Source organism: Podarcis vaucheri (assembly GCF_965113315.1).
Source record: "Podarcis vaucheri genome assembly, chromosome: 14".
In the NCBI taxonomy this organism is placed as follows: Eukaryota; Metazoa; Chordata; class Lepidosauria; order Squamata; family Lacertidae; genus Podarcis; species Podarcis vaucheri.
In genome coordinates this window covers 36,960,904-36,978,294 of record NC_138752.1, presented here as the reverse complement: position 1 = coordinate 36,978,294, position 17,391 = coordinate 36,960,904, and the positions used below count along the sequence as shown (strand labels likewise).

At 42.6% G+C, this 17,391-nt stretch overlaps 1 protein-coding gene across 2 annotated transcripts in view; it reads right to left on the bottom strand.

Moving 5' to 3' along the window:
* The window catches only part of CLUAP1 (clusterin associated protein 1), a 56,602-nt gene that overhangs the window by 36,918 nt on the left and 2,293 nt on the right, over positions 1–17,391 (bottom strand). For both annotated transcript variants that reach the window (XM_082199194.1, XM_082199195.1), the window contains exons 2-5: positions 15,325–15,436; positions 14,143–14,227; positions 9,458–9,637; positions 4,871–4,966 (exon numbers count right to left, since the gene is read on the bottom strand). In XM_082199194.1, coding sequence (XP_082055320.1) covers positions 4,871–4,966; positions 9,458–9,637; positions 14,143–14,227; positions 15,325–15,436 — 473 coding nt within the window. The remainder of the gene's footprint in view (positions 1–4,870; positions 4,967–9,457; positions 9,638–14,142; positions 14,228–15,324; positions 15,437–17,391) is intronic.

Below are 17,391 nucleotides of genomic sequence, written 5' to 3'. Positions count from 1 at the left end.
CCCATCTATGACTTGACAGATGGGAGAGCGCCAAGAAGAGCTGTGGAAGACAACCAGCTGAGCTGGAGACATTTAAACACACACTTCCAAAGCAGGGAGGGGGAGCTATAGGACACCGGCCCCCAAAGGACCTGAGTCTTTGATCAACGCTTCAATCAATTAGTTCAGAACAAATCCTACAGGTGTACAGGTCTGACCACCTCACTTCAAAAAGGTATCACAGAGATGGAAGCCGTTCAAAACAGGGCAACAAAAATGATCAAGGGGTTGGTACAACTTCCCTGAGGAAATGTTACAACATTTGGAGCTCTTTAATTTAGAACAAAAGATGGGTAAGGGACATGATAGAGGCGTATAAGATTATGCATGCTGTAGAAAACGTGGGTGGAAAGTTTTTCTACTTCTTTCATAATACTAGATGGAAGCCATCCAGTGAAGCTGAATGTTGGAAAATTCAGATCAGGCAAAAGTGCACTGTTAAAACTATGGAATTTGCTCCCCCAAAATTTAGAGATAGGTAGCAACTTGGATGGCTTTTAAAAGGATTAGATAATGGTAAGACTACAAATGGCTATGTACTATATTTTTTGCTCTACAAGACTCACTTTTTCCCTCCTAAAAAGTAAGGGGAAATGTGTGTGCGTCTTATGGAGCGAATGCAGGCTGCGCAGCTATCCCAGAAGCCAGAACAGCAAGAGGGATTGCTGCTTTCACTGTTCTGGCTTCTGAGATTCAGAATATTTTTTTTTCTTGTTTTCCTCCTCCAAAAACTAGGTGCGTCTTGTAGTCTGGTGCATCTTATAGAGCAAAAAATACGGTACTTTGTTCTCTGCTGGAGGCAGCATACCTTTGAATGCCTGTTTCTGGGAATCACAAGTGGGGAAAGCGCTGTTGCACTTTGGATCTTGCCTGCTGGCTTCCCATAGGTATTTGGTTGGCCATTGTAAGAAAAGGATGCTGGACTAGATGGAACTTTGGCCTGATCCAGAAGGAAAGTTCTGGGGTTTTTAAACCTTGTGCAAATCAACAGTGTTCATGAAATCTCAGCACTTTTAACATGGGGGGGAATGTAGCAATGTACTTATTCTAAATGACCTGGATCCTTTCCCTCGAAGCATCCTCTGACAGATCCAATGCACACCATAGGAACTTCAATGCACTGACAGCACCCACAAATGAAGGTAAGCATTGGAACTTGTCTCCCGCCTGCTAGGTTGGGTATTATAAGATGCTCTTCCAGTGGTCTATAATTGGCATCTTTCCACCACTTCAAAATTGCTCAAACGGTAAGACGTGTTTTTTCTATATAACAGCTATTTCGACCCCTAACTGAAAGGGCTCATTTACACCCGCCTTGCAATGATGGGAAAAGAAATTTCATTTCAGCTCTCAACTAATATAGCAAGTCTAAAGTATGCAATCTATAATCCTTAAGAAGAAAAAGAACACCTTCAACCTGTACAATGGAAAAATAATGGAAAAGAGACAGACAGATTTAAAACTCAAAGAAGCATCTCATAATGACAAACCCAAGCGCCTTTTGTTATAGTAAGGTCAGAGAGATACCAAGTTGAGTTTTTAAGAGAGAGCAATACTTACGCCTATCTTTCTTTAGTATGTTATATGAGAACTTTCAATATATGTTCCCCACCCTTGCCTGCCAAAATTCCTATCAGCTAATAAGGAGTTAATGGTACAGACCTACCTTACAGGGTTGGTTGTAAGAATTACTGAGGCAACATATGAAACACACTTTGAAAGCTCAAAAAAGGGCAATCTATGTGATGTTGTTGGCAAAAGGTTTGTATCTGAATGGGGAAATTTGGATACAAATCCCTATTCAACCATGAATTTTTTGGGGTCACCTCAGGCCTGACACACACCCATCTGCTGCACAGGGCTACCATGCTGATAATATAGGTAAATGCCACATAAACAGTCCTTTGAGGAAGGGAAGGAAGCAACTGTGATAAAGTATTTACTATCAGCAATTTCTAATTACTGATTACAGGGTTTCCTGGCATCAGTTTTAAAAACAGCACATATATACAAAAACATCCATAGATAAAACACAAATTTTTCCACCTCAATCTTTATTGTTGTATACTGATCTGGCATCTGTTTTGATGAAATATTTCAAATATATAAATGTAATTTATTGCCCATAAAACCTAGCTATTAAGATTTAGCAAACATATAAAAGTAGACCCCCAACATTTCCTTACACGATGGTGTGAGCGGCATATAAACAAAGGACAGGCAAGCTACATGTCACTTTGAGTTCCCTAGAGGAGGAAGGACAGGATTAAAATCAGATACAGGAAATAAAGGAAAGACAAAGATTATGGGGAGGGAGGGTGCACTGCAGAAGCCCTTGATATTTCTATTAAGGAAGGATTTGTAAATATTAAGTTCACCCATAATTAATGGCTTGAATTTTACCAGTATACAGTGGTACCTCTGGTTAGGTACTTAATTCGTTCCGGAGGTCCGTTCTTAACCTGAAACTGTTCTTAACCTGAAGCACCACTTTAGCTAATGGGGGCCTCCCGCTGCCGCCGTGCTGCCGCCGCGTGATTTCTGTTCTCATCCTGAAGCAAAGTTCTTAACCCGAGGTACTATTTCTGGGTTAGCGGAGTCTGTAACCTGAAGCGTATGTAACCTGAAGCATATGTAACCCGAGGTACCACTGTAATTACTATAAAGTTCAGCTTCCCAGCAGCAAAAATGGTTATCAGTACACTGTTGCAACAACAGGCTAATGCTAATGTATTTTAGAACATGCCATGGGCCCAGATCCCAGAGAGAGCAGAGAGAGTTCAGTTTAACTATCCCGCCTTGGGCTGGAATTGCATTTCACAGTTTTAATTAATTGCTCAGAACAAAAAAACCAGACACATATCATTAGGAAGGATACAGGAAAGCGCTGCTTGTTACTTTCTTGAAGGTTTTTCACACAACTGGTCTTTTCCAAAGGCTTTGTACCTTACACTAACAATGTCATGCCAACTCTAATGAGGCAGAGTCATTTCTCCCGAGACAGGATATGGCAAGTTCAATCTGATATCTATTTTTGGCTTAACATTATGTATGCATTATGTATGCATTAGAGCACTGCCTTTGAGGGACTGCTCAATACGGCACTGACCAAGCATGCTAAATCTCTAAAAAACAGGGATGGGGAACCCCCAGCCTGCAGGCCGAATTTGGACCACCAGGCCTCCCTGTGTGGCCCACAACGATGTTTTCACCAAACTATGCCCACCTGCCTCACACCTCATACACAACTTCAGGTGCAGGGCAAGTAGAGAAACAGCTGAATCCCACAGATGGAAAGTAGGATTGAACCATGCAACAGCTGTTCAATCCTGCTTAGTTTGAGTGTATGAGCAGTGACCTCGCTGGTGTACCTGAACCCCGCAGCAAGCAAGACGGAACTGTTTGCGCATTATTATAATGTCAGATGATTGGCAGGTGGGTGGAGATAAAGATCTGCCCTGCTTGGCCGAAAATTTCCTCCGCTCTTGGCTGAAAGATCAAAATTATTTGATCAGAATATTGCAAAACAGAAGCCTTTACAAGGCTGGATAGGGAAACAAGCAGTATGTTTCCGAGCACAATTCAAAGTGTTGGTGCTGACTTTTAAAGCCCTAAATGGCCTCGGCCCGTGATACCTGAAGGAGCATCTCCACCCCCATCATTCTGCTCACTGCGAGAAGTGAAGCTACAGGGAATCAGGCAGAGGGCCTTCTCGGTAGTGGCGCCCACCCTGTGGAACGCCCTCCCATCAAATGTCAAGAAAATAAACAACTATCTGACTTTTAGAAGACATCTGAAGGCAGCCCTGTTTAGGGAAGTTTTTAATGTTTGATGTTTTGTCGCTTTTTTATATATTCTGCTGGGAGCCGTACAGAGTGGCTGGGAAAACCCAGCCAGATGGGCAGGGTATAAATACTGTAATAATAATAATAATAATAATAATAATAATAATTTTTATTATTATTATTATTATTATTATTATTATTATTATTATTATTATAGCTGGCACCTGTCACAAAGACACCAGCCTACTGCCTTCTAAACTATCTCACGTGTTAAAAATAATTAAATTGCCGCAATCCCAAAGCTCTACACATAGAGCCTTGCACATCCCAGGGCTGCCTTGTGCCTTGCCATATGTCAAAGAATATTCTGTGAGCACAACAAGGAAACTGCTACTCACACTCTGACACAGAAAACAGGAGAGTATTCCCTATGTGTGCAGTTACTGGCTAAGCTATCCTAATGTTCCAGTGGGTCTAGCCAGGCAGATGAGCCTCTAGATGCCAAAGACTAAATTGCTCCGTCTGATCCATCTTCTCTAAGAGTTGCATCAAATTAACTTTTAATCAGAGTAGACCCACTGAAATTAACAGCTGTAAGTTACTCATGAATTTCAATGGGCCTATGCTAAGTAGGACTAACACTACACAGAACCTTAAATTTCCTTCAATGGCACCTGTCTTTATGCGTGGATCAGACAGGTCTAGAGAAAGAGGAGACAATTGGCCAAAGGAAAAGAGTGAAGGTGGATGAAAAGGACTGGAAGAAGCAATTCCTGAGATGGAAAGCAGGGAGGAGAACAGGAAGAAATCTGAGAGGGGATAGAAAACTGAGTGAGAAACTAAGCAGAGGAGAACTCTTATCATGACCAGGAACTGACAACTAAAGGAGAGCTGAAATTCACAACTGGCTGATTTGAAATCACCCAATTTTAGGTTTCAGGATTCTAGAAATGTTACAGCACAAAGATGGATTACTTCAAGTATTTTAGCTGAAGAATTCTATTGGTTTTTTTCCCAGAGCCTGCAAGTTCTTTTTACCAACTCACCCTCAGCTCTACTTCTTTGCCCAGTAAATCAAAAAGAGATGCTCCTTTGGAAGTAATTTCTGAAGCAAGCTGCCTGGCCGTCTTCAAATCGCTGATCTAGATAAACATCAGAAAAATAAGAGCTTTACCTTCATGAAAATTCAAGGGGGGAGGGGAGGATAAGGATATTTCTAGTGAAACCACTATATCTGGTCAGTTCTGCAACTGGAAGGGCATGTCTCAAAACACATAAAAAGAAGAGATCATATCTACACCAATTATGGTGGAAACAAATCATGCTTTAAAGGGACAAGCTGCATATCATGTTATTTAGACCTGAGGGTATAGGGTGGTATACAATATTATTATTATTATTATTATTATTATTATTATTATTATTATTATTATGTTGTCCACTTTTATTCTGAAAAAAGAGCAGCCATGTGAGACCCCAATCCAGACTGGATCAACAATCCTCCAATTTCTCTCTGCTGTTTGCCGTGAAAAACATCTCTGTGAACAAGTAGCAACCGGGGGTGGGGGGGATGATGTTCAGCTACAAACTGATGTGGAACTGAAATCTGCATCGGGAGCACATTTTGGATTAGGATCTCCCATGGATACTTTTCCTTTAAAAAAGAAGCAGTTAGTTTAAGCACACTTTTAAACAAGTGTGAACAATCTGAAATGTGTATTCCAGCCTAAAGATACTTTTAAACAAGTAAATGAAATCATACCCATAAATGAATTTTTTACATTGCCAAAAAAGAACATTTCCTGAGTAGGAGGAGGTCATCTGAAATTAATGAGCTGCAGCTTCCATTCAAAAGAGTCATTTTCTCAAGACGCTTATAGTTAGTATATTTTCGTTGGGAAAGGATGAGAGAGATAAATGAGTTAAGCGGATTGGCACAACCTTAAAACCTGCAGTCCTTCTGGTCTCCAATGGCAACTACCAATTATCGTACAAAGACTAGATATGCCATGATGGGGTGTACGCACAACCTACTCTAGTCTCTTTGTTGCCTTGGGGCTCCTGGCCCTTAATAGGAGGAGAGAGCCAGCCTGAGATGGTGGAGAGCCACAAGGCTTTCACATCAAAGGAAATTAGCCTTCCCGCTGTGGGCAACAAAACACGCAGGTGTCTGTCACCTTGGATGAAGATCAGCACAGCCAAAGCATCAGGATGGTGGACCATCTTGTCCAGCATCCTGTTCACACAGTGGTCGACTAGATGCCTCTTCTTGGAAGGATGCAAGCAGGCCCTGAGCACAACAGCACTCTCCCCTCCTGCAGTTTCCAACAACTGGTATTCAAAAGGATACTCCCTCTTTCAATGGAGATAGAACATAGTCATCCTGGCTAGTAGCTATTGACAGACTTATCCTACATGAATCTGTCCAGTCCTCTCTTAAAGCAATCAAAACTGGTGGCTATCACTACCACTCGTGGGAGCAAATTCCCATTCAACTATGTGCTGTGTGAAGAAGTTACTTCTTTTTATCTGTCCTGAATCTTCTGGCATCCAGCTTCATTGGATTTTTATTCATCTGAGAGAAACGACAGCTGTGGAAGAAGGCGAAGCAAGGGAAGAGACAGTGGGGGTGGGCAACCTCCCCGCTCCATCACAGTTGGCTTGACCCATTTGCAGATTCATAATTACTAATACAGTGGTGCCTCGCAAGACGAAATTAATTCGTTCCGCAAGTTTTTTCTTCTTGCGAGTTTTTCGTCTTGCGAAGCACGGTTTCCCATAGGAATGCATTGAAAATCAATCAATGTGTTCCTATGGAAACCGCCTTCAGACCAGGTCCGGGGACAGTCTGTCCCCCGACCTCTTCTGAAGGCTGGGGGGGGGGACAAGGGCTTTTCTTCCCACCCCCAGCATTTTAAAAAACCCCGGGACAGCGGAAGACTTCTCCGCTGTCCGGGGAGATCTTAAAATGCTGGCGGGCAGCATTTTAAAATCGCCCCGGGAAAGCGGAGGACTTCTCCGCTGTCCAGGGCGATTTAAAAGCCTCTGGGAAGGCAGGCAGGGGGGACAAAGACTTTCGCCCCCCGCCAGCCTTCAGAAGAGGTCCTGGACCACTTCTGAAGGCGGGCGGGGGGCGAAAGTCTTTGCTCCCCCCCCCGCCTGCCTTCAAAAGCCGTCTGCTCTCCCGGGAAGGCAGGCAGGGAGGAGCAAAGACTTTTGCCCCCCGCCTGCCTTCAAAAGCCGTCCGGGATAGCGGGAAGCGCTTCCCTGCTATCCCGGACTGCTTTTAAAATGCTGGCGGTGGGGAGCAAAGCCTTTCGGCCCCCGCCGGCCTTCCTGGACCTCTTCTGAAGGCCAGAGGGGAGGGGAGGCTTTGCTCCCCACCGCCAGCATTTAAAAGAGGTCCCCGGAGATTTCCCTATGGGCTTTCTTCTTGCGAAGCAAGCCCATAGGGAAATTCGTCTTGCGAAGCAACTCGCAAACGGAAAACCCTTTCGTCTTGTGGGTTTTCCGTCTTGCAAGGCATTCGTCTTGCGGGGTACCACTGTACTCTTACAAAACATTTTTTTTGTATGCAATGTGCAGACTCATTGACAGGCCAGGAAGAAAGGCCAGACACACTGGGAGGGCAGAAAAGTAGAAAAACAGCTGGAAGCCAGAATGTGAACATATTCTTGGTGATAGTGATACTTTTTCTGAAAACCTGGGAGATGGAAAACTAATGGGTTGGAAATTGGGGCAATCTCACAGTAAATTTGGGCCGTAATCCTGAGGTCACATCCTCCAGATAAGACCATGGATGATAGATGCTAAGAATGTAGGGAACAAAGCAGTCAGCTTATTATTTATATGTATACTTTGCGTTTTTGCCAAATCTTTTCTGAAGAGGATGGCAGTGACGAAAGAATCCATAGTTAACACATACAATAGTAACAAAATTAATAAAAATGAAAATATAAATAAATATATATATATAGTACAGTAACCTCAACAATAAACCTAGCAAAAAAGAATTTGCAACCAACACCGTGAAATGTACCGTATTTTTCACCCTATAGGGCGCACTGGCCCATAGGGTGCACTTTTTTGGGGGGGGGAATAAAGAAAAAAAAATTATTCCCCCCCTGAGCCCCAGAAAGCAAAGAAGCCATGACAGCGAGTGGGATGGATCCCGCTAGCTGTCCTGGCTTCGTTTTTAGCCTTGGGGCTGGGGGTCTGGGAGCGAAGGCAAGGTTGCGCAACCTCCCCATCACTCCCGGAGCTTGCCGGGCTGGTGGTGGGGGAAGCCCGAGCTTCCGTTAACCCCAGGCCCCAGAACAGGTCCGGGAGCGACGGTGAGATTGCGTTAAACCTCGCCATCGCTCCCGGAGCTTGCGGGGCTGGGGGCGGGAGAAGCCCGAGCTTCCCCCAACCCCAGTACCCAGAACGGATCCAGGAGTGAAGGCGAGGTTGCGCAACCTCGCTATCACTCCCGGAGCTTGCGGAGCTTTCTGTCCGCAAGCCTTGGAAGCCCGGCGGGAAGTCGCACCAGGCTCCCAAGGCTTGCAGAGAGCTGCCCAAAGCCTGGGTGCACCCCGCTGCGCTCCCCGGGTTTCGGGCTGCAGGTTGCTGTCCGCAAGCCTTGGGAGCCCGGCGAGAACTCCCATCTTGCGGGCTCCCAAGGCTTGCGGATAGCTTTCTGAAGCCTGGAAAGCAAGAGGGGTCCGTGCGCACCGACCCCTCTCGCTCTCCAGGCTTCAGTGAAAGCCTGCATTCGCCCCATAGGACGCACACACATTTCCCCTTCATTTTTGGAGGGGAAAAGTGCGTCCTATAGGGCAAAAAATACGGTAGGTGTTTGAGATACACTTGTAAACCTCAGTGGGTCTCACTGGAGAGAAAGTTCCGTAACACCAGAACCACTGCTGAATTGGTCTTGGAGCCAGTACTCAAAGGATAATCATCTGTGATTCTCTTATGAGTACTGGCTCCCAGTCTCAAATACAGGAAAAAAACTTTAAAAAAATAGTGAATAGTGTGAGAAATAGTGCAATTGTCTTCAATAACACATCCCAGGCCTAAAGCTTTATCTGGACTATACCACTTCAGACTGTAAGGGGAGCTTCAAAGGAATGACTGCTCCTCCATACCATTATTAAAAAATAAATAAATCATTGCATATGGAAAAATAGCATGTCAGGAAGAAGGCTAGTTTATTATATACAGGAATATATTATATATTATATGCTGTACGGAGGAACACCCCATTATATGATCCCCCATCAGTGGTACGGGCCAGAGACAAGCAGACCACCTCCATAAGGACTAGCTCCAAACCACTGCTGATCAAATCAAACTTTGCATCAAATCAGGGACCAGTCCACAGAATTCCCCACGCCAACTGTTTTAATCAACTAGGGTTGAATGTGTGGTTAACACATCTCTAGATTGTACACATTACTTCAAAACAACAACACAGGGCTTCTACAGCTAGTGTGAATTGGCTAGGTGGCCCTTTGTCTCAACTTAATCTGGTTGACAGAGAAGTTGTGAGGCTAAAATAATACTCTAGCGTTCCTGAAAAGAAGAACAGGGCGCAAATGTAATACATCTTGAAAAGAAAATGAAAGAGAAAGAAGCACAAAGTTCCTTACTTTTGAGCCAAGGTCAAATTTGAATTTGCTCGTGTCTTCTTCACCCACGGCAGTGGCTTCCATTCCTTTGGTCTTCATAGCATTGTAAAGAACAGAGGTGATCTTTAAGAGTTCCTTCACTGCATAGCCATCTGCTTGGTAGAGCTTCTTGGTGTTGAGCTTGATGTGAGCTTTTGTCGCCTATTAGAAAACCAAAAATAAATTCCGATTTGTTTTACTGTATTTTCTGTCCCACCTTTCTTCCATGACTGAACTTAAGGCAATATACATAGCGTTCCCAAACAGTCTCCCATCCAGATCTGGATCTGCTTTGGCTTTCATAAAGCTGCTTCATCATGTTTTTGGCCATGCTCTGGGATTGCCAGACTCTGAAGAGGCAGATCTCAAACACCTTCTCCAAGAACACAACTTATATATCTTAGCGAGTGTTTCCATTTTTAAAAGACGCTTTTGCCCATGCAATAGTTGTAACACAGTAATTCAGATTGCAAAAAGACAGCTCAAGCCGTTCCCTGATGCTGTCAGGATAAAAATGACCCTTATACAGCAAACGCCCTTGGCATCAAGTGGTTCCTTAATTAGCCCAAAGAGAAAACTCAGCACAGCAAACTTTGCTGATCTACTTCGCCAGGGGTGGAACTGCAGCTGACCAGACCTTTGCTTAATTGGCACTTAAGTGCTGCCCACCCGTGCCCACCTTCCACACAGAGGTCAGTGGCTTCCCAACCCCACTGTGAATTGCCGTAATGAGATCATTTACCTTAATGAATTCTTCCCTTTCAATGATTCTTGTGGACAGGCAATTCAACATTTATCTATTAAACTACTCTGTTTTGATTTCTCTCCCTGGTATGTGCCAGGGGATGAAATCAATCCAACACTTCTCTGTGAACACACATAAACATTTACCATCTGGAAATTAAAAGGAAGGGTGTTCAGGAGGCGAGGGAGTTCCACAGTGGGGATCACCAGGAGAATGGAAGGTGCTGGCAGGGAACTGTATGTGGCCGTTCAGAGCATGGGGGGAAAGCCAGAGGGGTTTCAAAATGGAAAATATTTATAAGTAACGAAAGAATGAAGGCATAGAAAAACAAGTAATAATAAAGTAACAGGTTTGCATTTCAATATATTTACTCCTTGTCAAAGAACTGAAAACTCTTCACTTTTGGATCACACTTCTTGGAGTAACAACCCTCTAACCAAGAGTATTGTTACTCAAATGCCTGGGTGTGTGTAGCAGAATCACAGTTTACAGGAATAGCAAACTAATGAAAGGAAGAAAATGGGGGGGGGGGATATTGGGGCTGCCATCTATGGATAATTCTCCAATTTGTTCCTGAACAAGTATGAAGTGAGATACAATCCTGAGATCTTGTCTATCTTCATCTATTTTATTTCCACAACTTTGTTGCTGTATATATAAGTGGTCACAGCTTGGGTGACTTGCATTTTGTACACATATATTTGCATATGCTGACATGTTTATGTTTCAATAATCACTTCTGTTTTGTTACTTGGGTTCCTGTGACTTTGTCTTTTAGCTACTCATAGTTTACTCCATGACATGAGTGGATACTCAAGGAACTAAAATCATAGATGGGGATGGTGTGGGCCAGGGTGGTGGAAGAAAGGTTTGCCTTGAGAGGCTCTTGGCAGAAAGGTGACATATCCCCCTGCTAAGCAAGATGGAAATATTTTCACACCGCAAACATCAGTGCCTGCAGACAATACAATTTGCTTTGGACAAACCACTAGGGAGAAAAAGCAGGGAAAGTGCACAGCAGGAGGGGAGACTTGCAAGGAGGAGGTTTCAACAGCCCAGGTGAAGTTTAGCCCAGACAGTGATAAAAGCTTCAGCAGGGAGGTACAACAAGGAATGGCTACTTTAGAAATGCTGAAACCGAAGAAGAGGAAAGATCAAGTGATTGCCTGATGTGAGGATTACAGGAAGCAACCTTAGCAAGAATAGAGAAAATGTAATTGCTAGACTAAAAATGGCAATTCTTTATAGACACTGAAAAGACCTAAGCAATTTTGAGCAGCCCAGAAAAGGAAGAAGTGGTCAGCACGCATTGGCAAGAAAAAGTATCATGGGCAATTGTTTAAAAACAACAACAAGCAAAGTGTTTTTCCTTCTATTTCTTTCAGCCAGAAGATTGTGAAGTGTTGCTTCATGACAGCATTGAGTGCAAAGTTTTGAAAGAATAATTTCTATATTGGTAGCACCTACAATGTCAGTTTCACTGGGAGGCTGATGGAAAGCAATCTGAAGGTATTGTTAAAAACTGAAGTGCTACAGATCCATTTAAAAAACGAAGAGGAAAAATCAATAATTGTTATGGAAACAGAGACCAAAGTTAGTAATGAGAAAAATAATGTACCGGTACTTTCTGTATTTCTCAAAATAGCAATAAAAGTGTCAGTCCTATAAGTTTAGAAATCAAACACTTGAGCGATATTCACATCTGCTACCAGCAAAACATTTGCAAAGGTCAACAGTTCTTCCTAGTCTATCGCTTTAAGATTGACTCAATTCCACCAGCAACATTTCAGAACCTTCATCTTATTCTGGTACCCACTCTTGTTCGTTTTAATTTCTACTGGATGTGCTCCACAGAACAACAGGAAAATAAAACTATCCAATATGGACAGCAGAAACAGTGTGTAAGACTCACTTCCAAGGAAATTTATTTTCAATAGTAGTAAATCAGTGCCTTGACCTTGCTTGGTGATGTCTCTGCTTTTTAAGATGCTGTCTAGGTTTCTCATTTGCTTTCTCCCAAGAAGCAGACGTCTTTTAATTTCGTGACTGCTGTTACCATCTGCAGTGATCATGGAGCCCAAGAAAGTAGCCGGGGAGAAATGTTCAAGAAGTGCACAAACAGGACATCTAAGGCAACAGAGCTCTGCTGGTCCTGCTGCCCATCAACTGCCTCTTAATTGGAATGTTTCATTTAGCTAATGGCCAGTGACAGGCACATCCTTCTCTTAATGTTACCTCAGCCAGAGGCCATCACCCCATCTTGCAGCAGATCATTCCATTAATTTAATTATGCTAGATGTATGGATGTACTTTTTGTGATCTGTCCTGACCCTACGGTAACCAATTTCATTGGATGACCCAGTTCTAGTGTTACAAAAGAAAGAAATTTCTATCTATGCATGATATGGAGAAAGTGGATAATTTGACAACTTTTTATCATGTTGCCCTTAGTCATCTTTTTCTAACATAAAAAGCTCCAAATGCCTCACACCTTTCCTTGCAGGAAAAATGCTCCATTAACCTGATCATTTTGCTGCCTTTTTCTGTACCTCTGTATCTCTACAGTTTCCTTTTTTGAGATGAAATGACTGGAACTGGGTTCAGTACAATACTGGGATTTTTAAATTTTCTGTCCCTTTACTAGTAATCCCCAGTATGGAAAATCCCTTTTTCACAGTTGATACTCACAGAGTTGACAATATTGTTGAGCCCCAAGATCTCTTTCCTGGTTAGTCATCATCAGTTCAGAGGATGGCTGAACATGTCACCATATATGTGAAGTTATGGTGGTTTGTGCATAACTTTACACTTAATTATACTGAACCTCATTTGGCATTTTGCTGCTTATTCACCCAGTTGGAGAAATCCTTTAGGAGCTCTTCACAGTCTACCTGAGTCATCACCATCACCATCTACTATATATTTTAGAATATGGTTCTCTATGCATTCGGATGTCTCTTGAAAGATCATCACCAAGCTCAGCATGAGGGTGCCAAACACCATTGTGAATTAAGATGGCAGTCCGAAATATTACTTTAGTGTGCCTTCACCTCATTTTTGGCTGATTTCAAACTTGGCACGAGGGTTCGTGTAGTGGGGCAGTAGTTTTATTTGGGGTGTGTGTGTTTGTATTTATTGAAGATTTTCTTAGGTTACAAAAGTACATACATCGTCTCTCTTTTCAGATCATAAAGTCCTTTTTTCAGATCATTTATAGTCGATGTTAGACTTTAATATTGTATACAGTATAAGGTTGGGGGGGAGACATAAGGGGGGCTGAAAGAATGAAAGAAGGGGGTGGCAGCAGTTTTGGTTGACAATGTGCCACTGGCCACCATTCTGAATCAAGATGAAGGACCAAAACCATGACTATGGTGTGACTGCCTGATCTTTTGGCAGCCATTTTGGATGCTGCTGAAGAAATAGTTGCCCTGCTTTTCAACATTGTACCTAGTAACTTATTTTTTCTTCTTCCAGGACCACAGCTACATTTCCCCAATGCCAATGGCGCTGATGTGTACCACAAGTCCAACCTTATCAACCAGACAACGCTTCACAAACCCATCTATTACAGAGCCAAAGCCATAGTTCTATGTTAAGAGTGAGTCATCACATTACACCAATAGAAGGATATTTATAAAGACCGAATCATCCGCTGTCAAGAAAGTCTTTAATATTTTCAGTCTCAGGATCTATATTTAGCCTCCACTCACAACACAAGACCAATTCTCCTTAGTGTATTTCTGGGCAGTTATTTTAAACCTATAGGAACCTTATTTTACATTGTTTTCATTTGGAATTAAAGTCACAGTGGAAAGGATGTGTCAATCAATAAAATGCTAGCAAGACTTGGCAAGGCAAGAGGAGACCTGCTGGTCTCTCCCCCTCACTTCATGGTAAAGCGTAAAATAAATAGACTCACCATAAATTGAGCAACTGCTTTAATGAAAAAGACCCGATCCTGCTCCGTATCAACATCTGAAGGAATATCAGTCTGAGGCTCATACCTGCAAAATGAAACAGCTCTAACAGTTTAAAAGGTATGCTGATAGAACATATTATTTTACCCAAATGTTTCAAACTGACAAAGAACTTTTAAAAAGAAAAATACATACTGAATACATAAAAATCAACACAGGCAGTCAAGAAAAGGCAAGAGTAAGAGCCCCAATACATCAAGAAGCAAGAAACAGATCCCAGGCCAGTGCAACCACTCACTGGGAAGTACAAATGCCCTCTGAAACAAGACAGTCCTAGCTTGACCCTAGAAAACCAGCAGCAAGAAGGGATTTGTAGAGCCAGGTTTTTGCAGTCTTGGAGGACCACTACAATAAGGTCCCACATGAAGACAAACTTTGTATTTGTGGTCAACCTCAGGTGGAAGACATTCTGAAACCTTCATTCACAAAAGCAAGCATGTACACCCTAGGAGAAATGGTCATGTTTCTTTTGAGTGACAACAATAGTTTTGTAACACAGAAGTGGTCTTCTATGTACTAGCCGCAAAAAGAAAAATCAGGAAAAGGGATTTAGATGAAATCGTTATAAATTGTTGTGGTGATTTGGAGGCTTAATTTGAAATCAAGCTGCATATGAGTTTGTTAGTGTCTCTGGTAACCTCTCTCTTACATCATAGATCTTGGCTCATATTATTGATGTATTATTATTATTATTATTATTTATTAAATTTGTATACCACCCTTTTCCTGTAGCTCACCTGCAGTGTCTCACTAAGGTGGATGTATGATCTGTATTGTTCTATTGGTACTGTTGCTGCAGGTTTGTCATGGCCTTTGGCTAGAACAATAAACTTACATTGTGTTTGATTTGAGAAAACAGTGTGAGGCTATTTTAATCTCAGTAACATGTATGACTTTGAACTGAGGAAGAGCAAAGGCTTTAAGTTGCTCAAGTATGAAAGAAAGCTTCAAAGATGTTCTAGAAGCAGAACCAATGCTATTTTTTGTGGGCTTGAGATCTTGTAGAAAAAAACAGCATCTAAAGTTCATCTATAAGCCTGTTCTTTTCCAAAGATCCAAGTATTCCTCTGGTGATTATCACATTTTATCTGATATTTGCTTTCAAATGAGGATAAAGTACCAACCTTTTCACCAGCCAAATGAGTATCTCTGAAACCAGCATGAAGTTTGGAGTGCGAAAGTTCTCCATCGAGATGAGCCGGGGATAGCCTAGAGCCCTCATCATCTCAGTAAAATCTTGAGAAACAAATATGCAATTTTTTAATGTATACAGCATCGTGATCTCCTGTCCTTACATCTCGATATCAAGGGCAAAACAGTTTTTCCAATTATACACGGGATAGGTATCTTGTAGATCATACATATATTCTCTAACTCACTAGTCATCAACTAATGGATTATGACCTAATACTAGGCCTATGGTGGGTAGCAGCAACAACAAAACTTTCTAAGAAGAGAAAAACAGCAGACTGTGATAAAGAAAATGGCTTCTGTGCTGCATTTAAATGTTGATCCAGTGTCTGTGAAGTCTGCACTAAAGCTCTTCTAGTGCAAACTATTCTTCTCAAATAGTTGTACCCTGCAATGGTCAACCCTTCCTTGACCTTCTCTCATGGCTTTCCTATGAGAACTACCAGTGTGAGCAAAGCCAGGGCAGCAATTTCAGAAACAGGGTTAATTCCAGTTGAGTTTATGGGCACTGGACATGCATAATGGCAAAGGACAGGAGTTTTCAAGGGTGCTGCTGAATCTGTGCACCACATTTCAGAGCAGGAAGTGCCAGCAAATGAAAACGAATTGGCTGTCATCCTGTTGCTTTCCATAGTTCATTAACTAGAAGGACAGTGTTTATTGTTTGGCAACTGGGGAAATTTGACAGGAAATTAGTAACTAACCGATGTTAACAAGTCAGTCACAAGTCTGAGAAGAACAAACTGAATTCAGTTGTGCATAAACGGTAAAGGGACCCCTGACCATTAGGTCCAGTCGTGGCCAACTCTGGGGTTGCGGCACTCATCTCGCTTTATTGGCCAAGGGAGCCAGCGTACAGTTTCCGGGTCATGTGGCCAGCATGACTAAGTCACTTCTGGCGAACCAGAGCAGCACACAGAAACGCCGTTTACCTTCCCGCCGGAGTGGTACTTATTTATCTACTTGCACTTTGATGTGCTTTCGAACTGTTAGGTTGGCAGGAGCAACGGGAGCTCACCCCATCATGGGGATTCGAACCATCGACCTTCTGATCGGCAAGTCCTAGGCTCTGTGGTTTAACCCACAGCGCCACCCATGTCCCTCTCAGTTGTGCATAGATATCAATTTTTTTAAAAAAGCCACCAAAGAGAACTACAGCATAATTTCTGATGTGCTTTTTAAGACATGAGCCATAAATAATTATGTGTACCTATGATGATGGTGCCTGGAACTGCCTCTCTTCAGAGCTCAAACTACCAAAGGGACCAGCCCCTGTAATTTTTGTGTGCCAGCTTGTTCATCAAATGCAGGGACAGCCAATGCTGAGCATTTCAGATATGCTGGACTACAGCTCCCTTAATCCCTTACCACTGACAATGCTGGTCGATGAGTTGTAGTTCAAAACATCTGCAAAGCACCACACTGGTTATCAGTAACCTATTGTTTTTAGAAGACTAAGAGGAAAGGACATGGCATTGGAGGTAAACCAGAGTTGAGGTTTGTGGGTTTCATAGGCCCCACTTTTCCCCATATAACTCAAACAATACCTTCCTGCCCACCTGCCATCTTCAAAATATCACCTCCCTCTCTTCTTAAAAATCTCTCCTCAGAACCTACCTTTTACCTGCAGTCTTTCCTTGCAGCCTCAAATCAGAAGTGTGAAACCTATGGGTCCTCCATATTTTGCTAAACTAAAACCTGCCATCATCACTGACCATCAGCCATGCCAGATGGGAGTGATGGAGGCTGGGGTCCAAGAACAACTGAATAGCCACAGGTTCTTAATCCCTGCCTTTGATCTCTGCACCTGAAACCAGGACTAAAATACTGTACTGCAGATTTTAAAACTATCATTTTAGCTATTGTTTTTAGTTATGGCCTTATTGGATTTTACGTTGCAAGCAGCCACCCTTCAAGGAGGAAGGGCAAGATATAAGTAAACCCATATGCTTCTCCTGTTTACTTCCCTGCTCCAGTCAATCTTCCTTCCCTCCATATTT